This window comes from Trachurus trachurus (genome assembly GCF_905171665.1).
Source record: "Trachurus trachurus genome assembly, chromosome: 9".
In the NCBI taxonomy this organism is placed as follows: domain Eukaryota; kingdom Metazoa; phylum Chordata; class Actinopteri; order Carangiformes; family Carangidae; genus Trachurus; species Trachurus trachurus.
In genome coordinates, this window is record NC_139895.1 from 16,220,568 (window position 1) to 16,239,605 (window position 19,038).

A 19,038-nucleotide genomic window follows, 5' to 3' on the forward strand; every position below is an offset into this window, starting at 1 on the left:
TGCTTACGATGAGTGTTCCTCTTTGACAGTGCTGCTTTTTGACATAAGTTGATTGTTTTTGATGGACTTATTTAGCATGATGTGACTCACTATTACTGAAAACTTTTATGATTGTAACCTTGTCTCATATCACAGGAATTCACCACCTGATATAAAGTTCAAATAATGTCTTTGTCTCATTGCAGCGAAGCATCCAAGTCACATTATCCCTTCATCCTTCACACCTCGCCACCAGTCAACACATACACACAGGACAATTAAATATAATCCATCTGCTTTACTCTCTGTCAGTATTTACACATGATCATTTTACAGCAATATTACTTTAGATTTGTGGAATTTTAATCATTGTTTACCTATCAAAATTATACAAAAATAAAATAGCATCTGGGTTTCTTCCCTAAAAATCACAGCTGGCATTTAGTCCATTTTTGCTTTTTGCTGTGCGTTAGGAAGAGGTATGTGATTTCCTGTTCCGCTTTGCACGACGTGTGGACGGAAATCGGATGAACTCAAAGTGTTTGCTTTGGTCCGTGTTGGGGAAGGGAGGCGGGCCCGTGTGGAGCCTCTTGATGAAATGGACCTCTCTCTGGTTCTCCCTCGTCCTGGAGGCTTTGATGGGCCTCCCTTTCCTGGTGAAAGCCACATACCAGCCCTCATACTTGGCATTCTGGAAAGCCGTGTAATTGTTCTCCAGGACTATCTCTGTGAAGATACAATCCCTGCTCCGGCCGTTGGGCTGCGTGAGGAGACAAGACAGGTTTCTGATGTTAGACTAGCTGGACAGACACGTACTGGGGTCATGTGACATTGTGACATTGATGTTGTTGTTCATATCAAACATAAATGATATTCTCATTTCAAGAGTTAGCAGCTATGGTACCAACATGCAAGTCTTCTGATCTACAGGAAGAAAGTGGTCAATCCAAACATTTCCTTGTTACTGTAACACAAAATCCACTTTAAAGTGAGACTGTGCAACATCTAGAGGAAATGTCAGAGTCGTCCTTTGGAAAAGACAGGTTGAAGCAATCAAACACATTATATTTACTAACATATGTAGGACTTTTGATGTCACATTATTACAGTAAACATTTAGCACATTCAGTTTTGTAGTCATTTGACCGTGTCCAGAGGAAACACAATCTGTCCCTGAAGCTCACTAGTTAACACATTATATCTAATTTGCTTAACAAATAGTTTTGTTCCCTGTTTTGTTACCTTTGGACAGAGCCAGGCTAGCTGTTTCCATCAGTTTCCAGCCTTTATGCTAAGCTAAGCAAACAAGCTGCTGGCTGACTCTTCATTACATCATCAACGTTGCTCATTTACATTGAACCAAAAAGCCATCATAAAGTGTCTTAAAATCAGAGGCATGACTAAGGGGTAGAGCGATAATGTTCCCGCCTGCTCTATGTTCATACCTTTTGAGCAGAATAGTGCAAAACACTTATGCCTACTACAGGTTGTGTAAAAGAGGCTAGTGGTATCAATACTTGTTGCCCCTTTTCCATGCTGTGATGCACAAACACTGTAAACACACCTGTCGGACCAGCACAATGCAACAACAGCACCTTCCACCGAGAGCGAGCTGAAGCCCCACATTTGAAAACATATGGTGTGCTTGAACCCAGAGGCGACTAACATAATACTATACTGTTTGGGTTCATGTAGCCTGTATGCGTCAACTAGCTGCACATCTTCGTAGTTTGAAGTTGAGTTGCGAACTTTACAGTGAACTCTCATCCGTACTCGTGTAGTGTAATTGAGGACTTATGTAACATCTTGTGTGAATTTTGCAGCCACACCTTCAATCCTGATGAGAAATAGATTAGTGACTTCATGACATGTCAGCCAGATATGTGGGCCCATCTTTTCCATTTCCATGAAGGAAATGGACATTTGACTTATGACCAAATACACAAGCAGTGCATGATGGGATGGTGCTTTCCCCTCCTCATTGTCAGCTGTGGTTGCTAAGACTGAGGGATGTCACTGAGGATTTCTTGTTTCCAGCACATCATGTCCTGGGGTGAGTGACACTGTCAGTGGACTCGGCTTTAGTACAACAGCTCTCAGCGTTAGTGAGAGTGAGATCTGATGAGGTGGTTACAGATTGATCTGTTTTTGTTTTTGTTTTGTTTTTACTGATTCCTATCACAGTATCCATTCAAAACTTTTCCATGGTAATACTTAAAAACGAAGATCAACACACACACACACACACACACACACTTTAAATGTTTCTTTCTAAATAAATATATTGGGATGTGTATCATACCTTCCCAACGAGTTTCCCCTTCCGGTTCATGCAGAGGTAACGCCCACTTTCTGCGCCTCTTATCCTCACTCGACTGCCAAACGTATCCGTCTCAACAAACAGACGAGCTGCCAGAGAAAAACAGAGGAGTTAATATACCAAAAAAAAACACAATCGCATGTTTTGTCTTTATTTTATTCAAATGTCTGTTTGTATTATCAAGAGTTTCAGGTGATATTCTATACACTCAATACAGGCAGTCCCCTTGGCGATTATTATTTCGACTTTTACTATGCTGATGTTCATATTATGTACAACTTTCCACTTAACTGCGCAATATTTAAGGTCTGTAACATATTTCCATAGACAACAGTCGGTAAAGTTAAGATGTCAATTAGTTTTTATACAAATATGTTATAATTGTGTATGTGACCTATTGTTTTCCCATTAGACTGACAGAATAAACAATTGAGTTGGTGAGAGACCTGAGGCATTCACTGACCAGGTACGCCTCCTTAAATCACCCCTTACACGAAACAATTAAACAGATGTAGCTGAATGGCTGAACATTTAAGAGCTGCACTGGAGGCCGAATAAACATCCTCAGTTGAATTTGTCCTGCAGTTAATTATGGCCATTGAGCATTACAACAGCCTTGTGTATTAGGGTATAGAGACAAAGGACTTGCCCTAATCAGCCGCTAATTTGCCAGACGATAGATTCATGGATACAGCAGGGAGGCTGAATTAACATATAGGCCCTGAAAACACCTCACAGGGGGAACAAGAAGGCTGGAGCTGAAACTGTCAGGGAGTGCTGCCCATTGTGGGGACTTCTTTGTGTGTGTGCGTGTGTCTGCAAATCCACTGATTTCTAACACATTAAAGATATCAGACCAGCTCTAGTTTGTCTCTCTACCACACATAAGTCACGAAGTAAAGGTTCATATTCCCTGACAAATACTTCTTGAGCAATAGCCCAATATCTTTAACACTGAAAAGCATGACTAATAAGACAAATGACTAAAAAATGTGATTATATTTTCAAATCCAGCAAATGATGGTATGCATGCAATTCATTTTCCCTGATGAAGATAAACAATAGCTACATCCATATCATAAAATATGGCTGAGTCACTGACAGCTGCTTAAATGGTTGCCACCACAAAAACTTTCATATAGGCCTATCATAATTTTTCATGCAGATGTCCAAAAGGACATTTGGAGACTTCTGCAGAATCCACAACACCTTTTGAGAGTTTTTATTTTTCAGAACATCTTAACATGGCTCTGTAACTACCATACAATAATTTAAAGGAGGAAAAAAGTAATAAAGACAAGAGGATTCCTCTCCTACATCTCCAAACTAAGATCTACAACCAATACCAAATGTGGTGCAAGGTGAGCATCAGTACCAGTGTCAGTTCTTACCGTACATATTTCCATCCTCAGCTGTGGCGGTGACCCTTTTGCCCTGAATTTGGACATGCTTCCCGCTGGTGCGGCTGTAGAGCTGGTACACCCTGATCTGTCTGCGGCTGAGCTGGTCCGTCACTGCGCCCTGCGTCCTCACATACTGGTTAAAATTAGGAGACGGGTGATTCTCCCCCTTTTTATGTAAAGGGAAAAATAAAATACATAACTTTTTCTTTCTAATCTGGGTTAAAGAAACGTGTAGCCATTTTTTTTTACAACAACCACAGCAGGTCGAAATTCCCTTTATAACTACCAGAGAAGTAGCCTTGGCTTTAAATTCATAATATAATAGGATAATAACTCAGGTATAATAATGATAATAATAAAAAATAAAATAAAAATAAAACTTTTTACTGATTCTATTTATAGAAATAATTTCTTTCAGAGGGTATTTACCTGAGCATGGCACCACAGCACGAAGAAATGAAACGATCTGCAACAACAACAAAAAGAGTTGTTATTACTATATAAAGACGTCATTTAGTGGCAATAGTAATCACAGTTTAGGATCTGATCCGTCGTCTTACATGTAAATACAGCGCTGGTTGATTCCATACATTCTCCTGTTTATTTCATCCGATCAAGGAGCTGGACGCGGTGAGTAAATCCAACGGTGCTTCCACTGTGTTGCATATGCTCCTCTGACCTGTCCATCCACAACAAGTGAGTCTCTGGTGATGATTTTTTTTAAAAAGCCACCGACGACTTATTCCCGTCACATTTAGACTTTCAAAACCTTGGTCCAGCAGACTGAGCGGCGAAGAGCTCTTCACAAGATCCGTGCAGCGCATCAAAACCACATCCATCCATCTTAATCACTATATTACTATTATTTCAAACGATTTTTTTTTTTTTTTTTTTTACATCACTGGGGTGAAAGGTGACGGGTCCTGTCCGCTCGTGTTAATTCCAGGTTTTGAAAAGCCCTCTGTGTCACCGGGATCACACTGCTCTCTGGTTTAATGTTGAAAGCCAAAAGTCCCTCCCTGGGTCTGCCTGCTGTGGGTGGGCACAGCCGCAGGGCTACAGGAGGAACACAGATGCGCAGAAAAGAGATTATTCACGTTTTTAAGACGTAATGTCACGTCAAGTTAAAAAAGAAAAAAGAAAAAGAAAGGGAAGTAGCCTATTAGCTCTAACTTTTATTCCCTCTTCCTCTCTAATGCCGACCATTACTGCAGCACTGTATTTAAAAGTGAAGGAGAGTAATGGCACGTTATGGGTGTGGCAATTAGGTGACCCCCCCCCCCCCCCCCCCCCCCCACACACACACACACACACACACACCAAATCACACTTCCCTTTTATCTAATGTTGGCTGGCCTCTTGTAAAAAGAAGGCGAAACAAATCATTCAGACAAATAGGCCAGTTTCACCTTCACATAATGAGCAATCAACATTAAGAGATGAGTAGGGCCTTTTGTGAACCATTAATTAATTAATGGGAGAAGAGAAGACATGAAGAGAAAAGACAAGAAAAGACATTATTGAAATTAAGTTTACTGAAGTGGAAAAAGAATACAAAATAAGACATACGATTGAAAGGCACTATGCCTATAGAATATACACATTACTGTAAATGCAACAATATGTTGTGTAATTGCACTTGTCTGAGGAAAAACCTACTCGTAAAAAGAAGAAAAGAGGTTGATAGTATCATTGTGTGTCTGTGGACAACAGTGTAACATGAAGCTTCAAGTGCTTCCACATCTTGCCCTTCTCACGTTCTTTTGACCCCCGACGCCCCCGTCTATAGGGCACTAAAGTGGTAAAATGCAGCAGAGACATCTCTGACTGGAGCCAGCAGCAGCAGCAGCCACTGGGTCCACTTGTTGGTGTCACTTCTTACTCTGAGACTCTGTCAGCACATCGGCCCATCTCCTCAAAACAGTCTGTGTGATTATGATGTGAATAATGTGTAGAGACTGAGAGGCCTGATGTGTCGTAGGTCTAATAGCCTATAGCATAGATAGGTAGGTAGATAGATAGATAGATAGATAGATAGATAGATAGATAGATAGATAGATAGATAGATAGATAGATAGATAGATAGATAGATAGATAGATAGATAGATAGATAGATAGATAGATAGATAGATAGATAGATAGATAGATAGATAGATAGATAGCCTCTTCAGTATCAAGGCACGACTATAAATGCAAACAACACTGACCGACTGAGCGATCAAGTTACATCATGGCCCGGCTAAATGCCATGTGACTGAGGGATAAAGCTTCACCATTAGCAGTGTTGCTTACTTAGCACCTTTGTTGTTAGCCAACTTCACTCCACAGACCACACGGCAGCTGACATGAAGGAGTTTCTAACTTTCTCTCTTCTGAGTGATGATGTCACAGTAAATCTGTCTGAAATGAAACCTCCATCTTTGTCTTTGACTGATGTGCTGTTGGGGTGATGTTGTCGGACGACGTCCTGGTTCTAAAATCAGAGTTTTAGCAGCAGATTGGAAGCGAAGTGAGAGCAGCTTCAGAGGTAATTCAGCACAGAAAGGAGCAGAGGTCCTGACCTTGTGCTGTTTAGCTTAGCAGATACTGACCAACCAGACCATACAACCCAGCCCAACTTTTCTTTTCTTTTTTCTGTGGTGCCCATTTGTGCCAAGCTCCAGACAGTCAGGTGAATTGGGAACGCTACTGCAACTCTGTTGATCTGGCTGTATCCATCCTTCTATCTAGGTCTAGTCTCTTTTGTGAAGTAACCGTCCATCCATTGTGTTCCTCCAGACAAATCCAAATGAGATGGTTTGTCAATGCAGCATGTGATGTTATCTTGTCAGCCACTTATTTAAACAATTTTGATGTCGGGCATATAATATAAAACACGTATGAATCTCTGCCCATCAATTCCAGGTCTTTGAATCATAATCTTTACCTAACCCTTACAAATAGCCGAACATGTTTGTTTGTTTTTTTGTACACACAAAGTGGAGGGATATAGAAACAGGACACAAATGTGAACATCACAGCACAAGTTTGATCATCTTCAGTTTGTGAACCTGATGCAGAGATGTGAGGATGTGTGTAACCCGATCATATTTATGTGTGTCTCTGTGGCAGCCACTCAGGCTGCGACAGAAGACCTAGATGTTGACAGACATGCAGGGCTGAACAGGTGAGGCTTTTAGCCCCGCTAGCAACACGGCTCAAAGGATGGCAGTGTCTGTCTCCTGGTCAGTCCACCACTTTCATCTGGATTAAAATATCTAGATATCTATTGAATGGTTGGTTGCCATGTGTTTTGGTGCAGATAACCATGGTGATGAATGCTGATGACTTTGGTTGTACCCTGACTTTACACGCAGGGTCACGATGAGGTTAAGTAAGAAATAGCATGCTAACCTAAAGTTACTTCTGCACTACGGCATTTTAACATTAAAAAATACAAAATACATCCAGCCAACTGCAGATCTGCAATCTTTTTCACCTTTACTTCTTTTTACACCAGCACGTGCTTGCTCATTGAGTGATTGTGTGATGCATTTTAAGCTGTGTTACTATGGACATAAAGATTATTTCTGATACAACACTGAAATTCTAGTCTGGAGTCTAAATCATTTACATTTTGAAATATATGAAAACTATGATAAACATGATATCATGATAAACATTATCCTTGCTAAACTTGACAGAGCTGCTGGCATGGTGGTGACAACGTTTTTCTGAACTGAAACTGAAATGTCTATGATTTGGACAAAAGCAACTGTGACTTTGTGGAAAATTGATCACTTGTGAATTACAGCTCATCTTATGCCCTGGGGCATCTTGAAGGTAAATAGGCTACAGGTGTGGATAGTACATATCGCTAAAACAACGTTTAGTTCTTGAGAGTTTAAATTCACAGCTGCAGTTTTCTAAATTCATTACTTTAGAGGTAGTTTTTTTCATGTGCACTTTGGTTTATGGTCATTTTCAGGATGTGCTGTGGAGCAAACAACACTGAACATGTCTTGGAGATGGACATTCAGATAAACAACAAAACGTCACCCTGCATCGGAATTATATACAATTTCAGATCATCTTGAATAGCCGTATATCTCACATAATCATAGAAACAATATCTATCTGTTTCTACACACTTAGGCATTCTTGAGTGGCTTTCTAAGACTTCAAAACAGTGGACCCATGTCTCACATAGCTCAAGTCCTCCTCGGGGTCACTGTTGTTCCAGGGACAAGTGAAAGGAGAACTGGTGGTCTCCAAACAGCTCTGACCACATCGTAAAAATCTCCGCCATAAAGAGCAACTGGCCACTCTTTCTGACCCTGCGAAAATAGCAGCAAGGGTTCAGAAAAGTGGGTGGTCTCATTTATGAATGATCAAAAGAAGAGAAAAGTAGGAGACAAAAAGACAAAAACACTGCGGGGTTCATGTGGATGAGCGGTCCGCTCCTCAGCAGCAGCAGCAGCGGCTGTTCTTGTCTTTCACGTTCACAGTCAGGTCACTGCTCATGGCTGATTCCTGGGAATGTGAATCTAACAGTATCAGTGAATGTACTTTTTTCACTTCTTCATGTAGATGAACACGGTCATACGCTGAGAGGTGAGAATGTACAACTCTGTGCTTATTACAAAGGCTGTTGACCCTAAGGTATCGCCCTGCCATTTGCAAGCTGACCATTTGAGCTTGCCAAATTTGACACAGCTGACGCAGGCAATAAATTTGAACTAGTTTCCCCACCCCCCTTTATCCATAATGAGTGTTGCCCTGCAAAGCCTTTGAACACAGGGACACAAACACACTCGTGCACACACACAAGCAATCCTAATGTGATAAGCGTGGGATAAAGTTGTATCATATGATGACAGACACGAGCGAGCTGCAAAAATGTAAATTTGTAGAAATGTGTAATCACGACTAAAACTGGGATGCTGGAGATATGTAAGACCTAACAGGAGACAGACAACATTGTCGGAGTGACCAGACTGTGCAAATCCCCCTGAGCCCCTGAGCATTGGGATGTCCGACAGGTGAAACCCAAGTTGCTGATCCGTGATTAACACCGGCCAGTTGTAGACAGGCTCTGACTGCTTCATACACAGGCCAAGAAGCTGGGAACATGTCAGACTTCAAAACTAATAAAGTGACTCACACAACTGCCCTTCTCCGAGCTGCAGACACCGAAGGGGGTGGGTGGGGTGGGGGGGCAGTTACAAGAGGTGATGGTAATGAAAATAGCCGCACACTGGCCACACATGGTAGGTCCGAGCTGCAGCTAGATCCAGGTCCAGATCTAGGTCCAGATCCAGGTCCAGATCCAGATCTAGGTCCAGATCCAGGTCCAGATCCAGATCCTGATCCAGATCCAGATCCAGATCCGGATCCAGATCTTTACATTAATGGTGGTGACACAGTTGCTGCTACTCTAAAGTCAGAGTTGAAGCTGCTGAGAATCATCATTAGTTTGTCATTAGTTGTTAGTTGTTGTACTGAATATTCAGCAGATTTGGAGGCACTATTAGACTACTGTATCTGGAATTTGTCTATTCTATTGCTCATTAAAACATGTTGTCATGGAGATTTAGGAAATGTGGGATTTGGCCTCCTAAAAATTTCCTTTCTGTACAACTAGGCCTACATATACATCTATATATAAAATCTGTTTTGATGGACACAAAACTGCTCATTGCGCAGATGACCTCTTTATGTCCAGACTGTACACAGACATCTGACACATTACAGGACAAACATACATACATCATCTCAGTCTGGTGTTGTTCTACCATGAGATGCCGACACATTCATTGCTCCAAGTCTCTGAACTGGATCTCCCTCATCTTCCTTGATGTGATGATGATCATAATGGTGAAGATCATTGCCTTACATGACAGTCCAAAAGCTCCACTGTCCTGAGATCAGGTGAAGGTCACAGCATAAGATTCAAACCATTGGTTACTCCTCATGTTCTGTGGACGGAGACATATTTCATTTTAAACCTTTATTTATTCAGGGAAGCCAATTGAGAGCAAGCTCTCTTTTACAATGACGCCCTGATCACAAATATAGAGCAACACACACAACAGCAACACCAATCAACACACACAACAGCAACACCAACAAAGCATCAAGCATAAAAGCAAAAATAAAACACAATTATAAACAGTGTAATCATCGGGTGTCAGATTTAAAGATACCTTAAGCAGACACAAGGAAAAACAACTTATGGTTGAGGGTCTCAGCTTCAGGAAAAGCAAGTACATTCAATATGAAAGACAAGGTCTAAAAGACTCCTGAAGGACTCCACAGAAATAAACTGTTTAAGTTTTAGCGAGTCCTGCAGTTTATTCCACTTGTCTGGGGCAGAGAAACTGAATGCTTTCTTTCCTCCCTCTGTATTTACCCGTGGAATATCTAACCTAATGTATGATGCTGGGCGGGTGGGTCTTGGTTGACTCAAGTGCAACAAGGACATCAAGTAGGTTGGGAGCTTCCCAATCAAAGCTTTATAAACATACACATACACATATTCCTCTGTCTCTGCAACCAAGAAAACAAAGGAAACTTGTCATAACTTGTTACAACTTTATTCTTATTCTAGTACAAGAGTCCAAGTCACCAAACTCTCCAAGAGCATCGCTTCTTTCAGCTGATGAATCTTAAAGGTAACCTGTCAAAGTAAAAAAGGATGTTACTGCTTCATGTTGCAGAGCTGCAAGAAAACCCTGATGTAAATGTAAAAGTTTAAGAGAGGCTTCATAGGAGTTTTACATGATGTTGGAAGATGGATGGTGAGGTCAGTCACAGATATATATTACAAAATAAACAGATTCTATCCATTCTTCACTGACTTTCCGCATCCAAAACTTAAAAGCTTAGATATAGGAGGCAAAAATACCAAAAACAAAGAATCAAAAGTATATGAAAACTGTCCAAAACATTATAAAAGTAAAAAAAAAAAAAAAAAAAGTAAGTTAGTTGAAACCTACATCATCCTACAAAAGCCTTGAAGAATTCGAAAAGAAAAAGAAAAGAAAAAAAAAGCATGCAAACAATTTGACCTCTAAAACAAGTCACTGGGGAACTGGCCATTTATTAGAAATTAGTTATGGATGGAGAAACATGTGACCTCCTGCTCCCAGAGGACACATCAGGCCATTATATTTGACTGGTTTGGGATTTCAAGGACTCACTGATAACCATTTTCAAGATTTATTCTGTCATCAGGTGACAACGAGACTGTGGACATATGTCACTGATGTCACTGGGCCTCGCAGTCAAAACACGTCTCACACCCCCGAGGAATTCCTCAGAGGAATCCTTTCAAAATAAGTGTCTCCAGCTTCAGCCAGGAGAGGAGTTTTCTTTTCCCTGTAGGAGCGGTCAACAGCACAATAGTGATGATAATCGTCTGTGAAATGAGACGTGAGACGTATGTAGCACAGTCATCAACACATGGAGAAACAGAGGCAGAAAGAAAATGTGTTCCTCTTGTTTATTCGGGGACTGTTTGTGTATTTGCTGATTTATGGGCGATGCTAATGAATATTCTACCACTGGGTTTTCTCTCTGACTGGCTCTGATCCCATCATCCCAGTGTCAGAAATCCTACAAGAAAACAACAGCTTTACATTTTAAATTATGCAACAGTAATGTATATGATTACATAGTACATGTTGACAAGTTATGGCTAAATGAACAAGAGCTCCATGTCTGGGCAGCTCTGTGTTGATGAGAGGTCAGAGTTGAATGGACTGACTGGTTGGAACTGAAACAAAGACTAACCACTCATCACAACTGTGCTGAGCAGAGGATTGAACCACAAAGTGGATGAGCTCTGAGAGATCTGAGGCTTAACAGCCCTACATGTTCATCCTTTCATAACCACATCCACCGTCTTCTAATGGCTCCTTACAGCAAGATGTCGCCATGTCAAAAACTGCTCCATGTCATCTTCTAGATGACAGTGAGTTGAGTGACTTCAGTCTCCAGACCTGGATCCAGTACCATCAGCTCCATCATTGGGATGTGGCATCTTAAATGTGCATCTGACTTAGCTATCAGCGGAGACGATGTGATGCAGCCAAGTCAACATGGAGCAGAGTCTGAGAGGAAAGTTTCAACATATGCTGGATCCAAGACATGAAGAACTGAGGCTGCATCTTCCTCTCCCTCTTCATCTTTGCCCTCTTGATTTACAGGCGCATGGTGGCAGCTCTCGCTCATCATCCACCTGCTCCTGGTATCTGCTGCACTTGCTTTCATTAGCTTTTTCCCACCTGGTCCATCCTTCTTGGTGTCAACGTCCAAATATTCAGCTCATTCTTTCGTTCTTCACGCCTGCTCCATCTCTTCCTCCTTTCAGATACATTCTCTCTTTGACCTGGGCTTTGTCAACTTCGGTCCTAACCCAAGAACATGTGCCCTGTTGCCACCATTCTTGGTTGTCTGCCTCCCACAGCCCTTTGGATCATGAAACTGTGGATTTGTCCGCCGATTGATCCCAGGATACACTGATTGACTCCTGCTGAGTAAAGTTATGAAGAAAAGTGTCATTCCCACTGCAATGTACAACCAACCGCACTTTGCTGACTGCAGCAGCAAATAGTCAGCAAAAAATTGTAGAAACCCACATAAGTAGATGTGCGTATACAGTATATATATAACAAAAAATAAAACATATTGCATGCAAATTAGCAAATAAATGATGAAAATATGAATAAACAACATATGTATATGCCTAAGCTGGTATGTAGAAGGTCAGATACTTAACATTATGAGTCACAAACACACAAAGTTCCCAAAATGCAAAATATACTCAACATGTCAGAGTAAAAGTTAATTGCCATAGTTCCCCGCCTTGTATTGGTCTTACCCTGAACAGCCCCCTCTCCACCACAGCATGGCCGCGGTGCCTGTTCTGCTGAGAGCCAGGGCCCCCGGCAGTGAGCTCAGTCCCAGCTAGTGTGCTTTCAGTGGAGGGGCTTGATGTGGGGCTGCAGCAGCTGTCTGCTCCCTCCTCCCCTTGCTGCTCTGATCTCTGCTCTGCAGTTCACACCTGATCAACAACGACTGCACTTCACACAGGAATTTTCCATTTTCTATTTTCTGTCACCCTCCAGAGCCCGGCCCCACCGCCACACAATGGGCCCCAGACCAACGGCAAGACAAGTGGTGCCCTACAACTACAGCATGCCTGGTATGTCAGGCCTGCTTCCATGACTCTTGCTGTGGAAGGAATGGAGAGTCACTGTTCCTCCATTGTTAGCAAAAGCCACCAACATTAAGTGATCAAAGACAAAAGTGAAAACGCTGAATATCACAGCAGAGTGAGGGAGCTGGGGAGCTGAGGTGCTATGATTAGTGTTTTGCCACTGATTTGACTTTATATCCTCTGGTAACTATACAGATTCAATTTCACATGAGCTTGAAATGTCTGAATGATCTTTACTGTTAACAAGAGCTGTTAAAATCCATCATCCTGCTGCCATGAACAACTACAAAAAGCTTCTAAAGTCTTCAAAATTGATCTTAAACTCCATAATTGTTTGTTAGCATTTGGTTGGTTGTTTGAATTTGCTTGATGCTGACATAGAAGGTTTAACATTGACTCTGTCTGAGATCCATCTCCTCCTAAAGTTCATTTGGTTTCCAAATCTCAGTCAAGTCTGACCTCGGCCTCACAACAAACCACAATGACGATATATCCACACTTCAAGTTTTAGTTTTAAACATTTGCTTTTGATGTCCACACTACTCCACAGCAGACCTCTAAAATGATTTTAATTTACAAAAACTCTGAAAACTGAAAAATTAACGCAGACTCTATTGGTCACTCATTGATTGAGGCACTGGTTGCTTCTAAACTGACCTTGTAAATAGAATAAATAAGATAAATATGAATAAAATAAAACTAATATGATGTAAATAATCATATTATTATTATTATCATTATTATTATTAAATATAATCTAAATAATGTAATCAGAAATGAAATATGTGCAAGGGTGTGTGTGTTTGTGTATCAGGCTGAGTCCTGGTGGTGGGGGGAGTGGTCAAGTTGAGTCCTGGTTCAGGAGTCTATCTATGGCCTGAGGAAAGAAGCTCCTCCTGAGTCTCTCAGTTTTGGCCATCATACTCCTAAACCATTTTCTTGATCTCAGCAGCTGGAACAGGACATTTTAATGCTACAACCGTATTTGCTATTGCTTATTTGTGTATGTATATAATTGCTCATGTATATGCGTTTTCGGACGTGTTAGGTGGACAAGGATCGGTGTAGACATGGCCAGGTTTGGTTTGGTTTGGTCTGAGGGGGATTGTTCAAAGTACAAAGATTCAAAGTTGTAAAAGTGATTTGGATCTCAGTAGTGGATCAAGATACTATAGATGGATATACTTTATTGATCCCAAGTGGTACAGAAAACAAATTAAATGGGACCAGTATATGAAGAACTACTTACAAGGTGATACAACTGTGGATGGATCAGGGCCACTGAGGCTTGGGTCTCGTCTGGCTTTGAAGGAACCTCAGAGAGGAACAATGGGCCAGTGGAGGCCAGATGTGAGCAGAGATTGACGATTGAGAGGGGTCAATGACGGCTTTTGTGGAGGTCACCGCCAGGTAAGAGGGCGGGTGTTCAGAGCCACTCAGAAAACCATCAGTAACATGTTCCACAGACATAATGACATAAACAAACAAGGCTTGGTGTTACCTCAACTGAGAGGAGGGAAAACTGCCCTCACTTAGAGGATGTGGTGTGGGGATCATTTTTATTTCTTACCTGTCTGTAGTCTAACAGTAAAACGAATCACAATCAAACACTTCAGTTACATTACCCATATTGATTTTTAACTCTAACTCTAAAAGGTCAACCACACTCTGTCCAGACTAGAGGGGAGAAGTGCGTTACCTATGCAGGAGGAGCTCTGGGGTCAGGTGGCCTTGGAGGGAGCAGCGTAACAGGACACTTTCAAAGACAGCACTTAAACACTTAAAAAACCCACAAGTGCGTCTCTCGTTTCTGCTCACCTGTGAAGCCCCAGCATGGAGCCCCAAGCAAGTCGCTACAGGACCCACAACCACGGCTGCAGTCAAAGAAGAGCCACAAATGTTACTGCACATACAGTGTCGACAGAGACACGATGTAGAGATTGCAGGAGTCATGACTGGATGTTTTCCTCTCTTTCCTCTTTACAGAGCAATGCATCTACATATGTGTATAGTTCAATGTTTCTCTGAAGCAATGTGGTCTATAACGCATGTATAGATATATACAAACATACATACATATAGCATTTATAGACTATATATGGAACGTGGAATAATTTCTTAATGAAAAAGACATGTGAATCCTGAATTACACACAATGTTGGTATTATTTGAATATATGTAAGTACAAATATAAAAGAGAGACATGTTTAAAATGACCAATGTGACCAAAATTACCAATGTGACAACATTACTCTTGAAGTTGGGCCATATGTAATGTATTACATTTCAGTGATATCAACAGGTGAAACACATAAAACAAAACAAAAAACAAAACAAACATGTACCTGTGGCAGGACTCCTGTTATCCAGGAGTAACGGGGCAGCGTCACTTACTGTCACAGGGCTGGCTCTCACTTCTTGAGTAGCTGCTGGTCAAGAGGCCTCAATCTGACGGGGCTCTGATAACAGTGTTTGATCTTGTTTGCTGAGTGGAAAGCAAACACTGCTCGGTGTCAAAGACGTTTACAGTAATGCCATTAGCCTGCTCAGCTGGGTCACAAGTGCAGCGACTAATGGGGTGATGGAGTGAAGCTTCACACAGGCGTTAGTGCTGTTATCCTGTGAATAATTACTTTTTAATTAAACTGTAATTGGGTGAAGTTGTTTTTCATGGTAAACATGTCTCCCAGAGGAGTGAGGGTAGAGTACAATTTATCTGGCAAGATAAAATATGCGGTGTGAAACTCAGCCATTCACCTTAAAGAGTTTAGTTTAGTTTAGTTTAGTTTAGTTTAGTTTAGTTTAGTTTAGTTTAGTTTAGTTTAGTTTTAAGTTGAGTAATGGTTCTGTGGTTTAAACTGAGATGATACAAGTGCAGGGAGCAACATCATCATAGTTACCAAGTTACCAAGAGCGCGCACACACAGAGACACACACAGCATGTGCATGGGAGGGAAATTAATCTGTGTAATCTCATCCCTGGTTTGCTCTCCTGAGTGTCAGAGCCTCCGTGATTAGTGTTGTTGTTGTTGTTGTTTTTTAAAATTCTTATAGTTAAACAACTGACACCAAGCCAAGTTCTTGATGGCTCGGTGTCCCCTCCTTTCTGAAGATATGTTCATCCTGAGCCTGGTGTGATTTATGGGCTCAACGTGTGGTCTGATCACAGCAGCAAAAGGGGTAAAAATTAGCGTGTTAACCAGGGTGTCATGTTCACATCACTGCTGATGGCGCTGACCTCTGCAGAGTCAGGGTGAATTGGTTTTAGTCTCAAAAGGCAATCAATTGTTGACATTTTCTGACAGTTTTTTTTTTTTTTTACTATTCCTATTCCTTTTGCAAGTCAATTGATTTAGTGGTTTAGAAATACTTCTTAGTGGGACTCCTTGAGAAGACCACAGTTTACCCCTGAATATAACCAGACTCCTAAGACCTACTGGTGTAGACAATAGTAACCACGGGGGCTCTTACAAATGTTTATTCACCCAGATGTCCTGATTCCAGTGTTTCTGCTGGGCTGCAGGCAGGCGGGAGGGGTCGACTCGGCCCCCAGCGAGGCTCTCAGGTTCAGACAGGAGGCATCAGCAGACTGAAGCAGCAGTCAACAGCAAAGCAGAGATAAAGCGTGAGATCTGACAGAGGATACGGTTACATGTCACTTCTGATAGCTCCCAGCATTCCTGAGAAAATGTCTGCCTATACCTCACTTCAGCACCCCCCAGCCCCCCCCCCCCCACCTCCTTCTCTCATTCAGTTTGACAGGCTATGCTGCAGATACAGAGGTACAAACCAGTGTGTGTGTGTGTGTGTGTGTGTGTGTGTGTGTGTGTGTGTGTGTGTGTGTGTGTGTGTGTGTGTGTGTGTGTGTGTGTGTGTGTGTGTGTGTGTGTGTGTGTGTGTGTGTTGGGGCAGTGATAGACAAGCTTTACTCCGCTTGCCATCACTCCCAGTATAGGTCCAGTCACACTCCAATTAAAAGAGAAGCAGCTCTGTTGGTGCAGACAGCAGGATAGAAACAGAGAAAGGATCTCATAGCCGTTCCTGACAGCGTCTGTCCTCTGAACCAAGGAAGAAGAAGAAGCTGAATGGGGAGAACCTCTCTAATCCATCATGGTTGTTTGGGCTTGTTGGAAGGTGTTGTTTCAAAATAATGTGTGGCTCTTTGTTTTGGTAGCAATCGTGTTTTACAGTATCTAATTAGGAGTGTCAGTGTCTCTTCCCCAGGTGTGTAGTAATAATCACACTGCTATTTTAACTGTCATATGTACACAAAACAATTAATGCAATGATTGTTAGTCCCACTCTGATACAGGAGTGATGAGCCTGATCAAAACATGAGTTTTTGACATTTGACTGGATAATCCCATTATTGTGAATGATGCTGACTAACTGATGATAATTTGTACGTCCAACCTGTTCTCATGGAAACAATATCTGAGTAAAATTTTAATGTAACTTAGTCAAATCTTGGTCAAACATTCACTTGGACTCAATTTTTGTTTATTTATTTATTATTGTTTGCACTTACAAACACACAATCATATATTGGCCTACATTGTGGTGGCTACCAAAAGGTCAAGGTCATGGTGACCTCACAAGACGGTCTGGCTTTATGAACACAATCTCCAAAAGGGAATCCATCCACATTTGGCACATTGATTGATGATGAGTTGGTGGCCAAAAGGAAAAAAGGAAAAATAAACTGTCATTATTCAAGACTTCACAAAGCAATTATGACAAAATGGTTCTTGTTTTATGATTTCAGTTCTAACAGGGTTGTGACTGAAACTAGACGAGTAGTGGAGGCAGATCATCAGAGATGATACTGTTTTGTTTTTTCTAAATATGTTGTGCTGGGACACCACATCGCAGAAAGTTCTCACAGTCACAATATTGGGATATTGGTCCTAGAAATGACTTTATACATTTTCCTTCAAATTTGCAAAGCATAATGAAATGTGAAAAAGTGGCAACATCTGAAGACTTTCTCTCCATTGTACGTCTGACCACCACACAGTCTTTAGAAATGTCTTGAGAATTGCTTGAGCCACCGCCCCCGACTCAAACAAAAAAAAAAAGAAGGAAAAAAGAAGTCAGACTATTCTGTAGGCCAAAATTCAAAGACAATTTTGCAGCATAAAAAAAAAAGCCTGTGGCTTATCTCCCAGTGGAGCGGTGCCCTGTGGGATGCCCCCCCATCCGTCTGACACACATGGAGGCAGGGAAGCTGTCTTGAATGGGGGGACAACATGGTCCTTTACAAAGACCTGTTATAAACAATTAGTCCTGAGCGCCAGGGTTTTGATTTGACCATCTAATTGCTGGTTCAGGGCTGCCAGAGTGCATGAGGTAGCTGTGAGGGCCGAGGAACTGTGAGGGCCCTTGGGGAGGGCCACTGTCACACAATAGCAGCCTTTATTTCACATTCAGCTTCTACAAAGGGGGTGTGCTCAAAAGATTTAATCCCTCATTCAGACTCGACAAAAAAAGTCATTCATATTGAAAAGGTGGATACTACACTGTTTCAGGTGCCTCCTGTCTGCCTCCCTAAGAAAACACTATTACAGTGTGTCAGAGTTTTCCTCTACGGATGAACAAGGCAGCGAGGAACCTGATCCTTATCAGGATCACCTCTGGAGCCTCAAAATGGACTCTTTTTCACAGAGGTCTGACTGACGGGCATCCCATTCCTGACTGCAGCATGTGTAACTGATGAGTGGCTGACACACAAATATAACAGGAGGCCATGCATGTAAAAGGATGGCACGGTGGTACAGGATTACAAGGAGTCTCCTCTACTGCAGCTTGAGCCTCACATGAAAAACTTCCCCCTATATCTGCTCCTGTTATCACCTCAGGAGTTTACAGTGCTGTGTGTTGCATTGGGAAAAGAAAGGCGAGGCAAGGTGCGCAAGATGGAATGAATTCCACACAACGTCAGTGTGTGCATGAAAGAGATTATTTGAAGACTTACGTCATGAAGGATGGAAACCAAACTAACTTACTCATCTGTATCTAAGAAATGCAATATTGTGTTGATGCTTTACTTCACTGCAAAGGAGTAACATTTCTCAGATGTATTAGTAACACAAACAACCAAAAAATCTAAATCCTTCTCTCTGTAGGACCACCCC

General features: G+C 41.7%; 2 protein-coding genes across 2 annotated transcripts in view; one reads left to right on the plus strand and one right to left on the minus strand.

Annotated features, from left to right (window-relative positions):
• ehmt1a (euchromatic histone-lysine N-methyltransferase 1a) overlaps positions 1–19,038 on the plus strand; it is a 130,745-nt gene that overhangs the window by 54,733 nt on the left and 56,974 nt on the right. The gene's annotated exons all lie outside the window — the stretch shown is intronic.
• fgf17 (fibroblast growth factor 17) lies at positions 449–4,294 on the minus strand (the record flags this gene model as incomplete). Its single annotated transcript, XM_083979404.1, has 5 exons — positions 449–739; positions 2,282–2,388; positions 3,691–3,868; positions 4,132–4,168; positions 4,263–4,294. 5 exons carry the CDS (start codon positions 4,292–4,294, stop codon positions 449–451), a joined length of 645 nt encoding a protein of 214 aa, XP_083835530.1.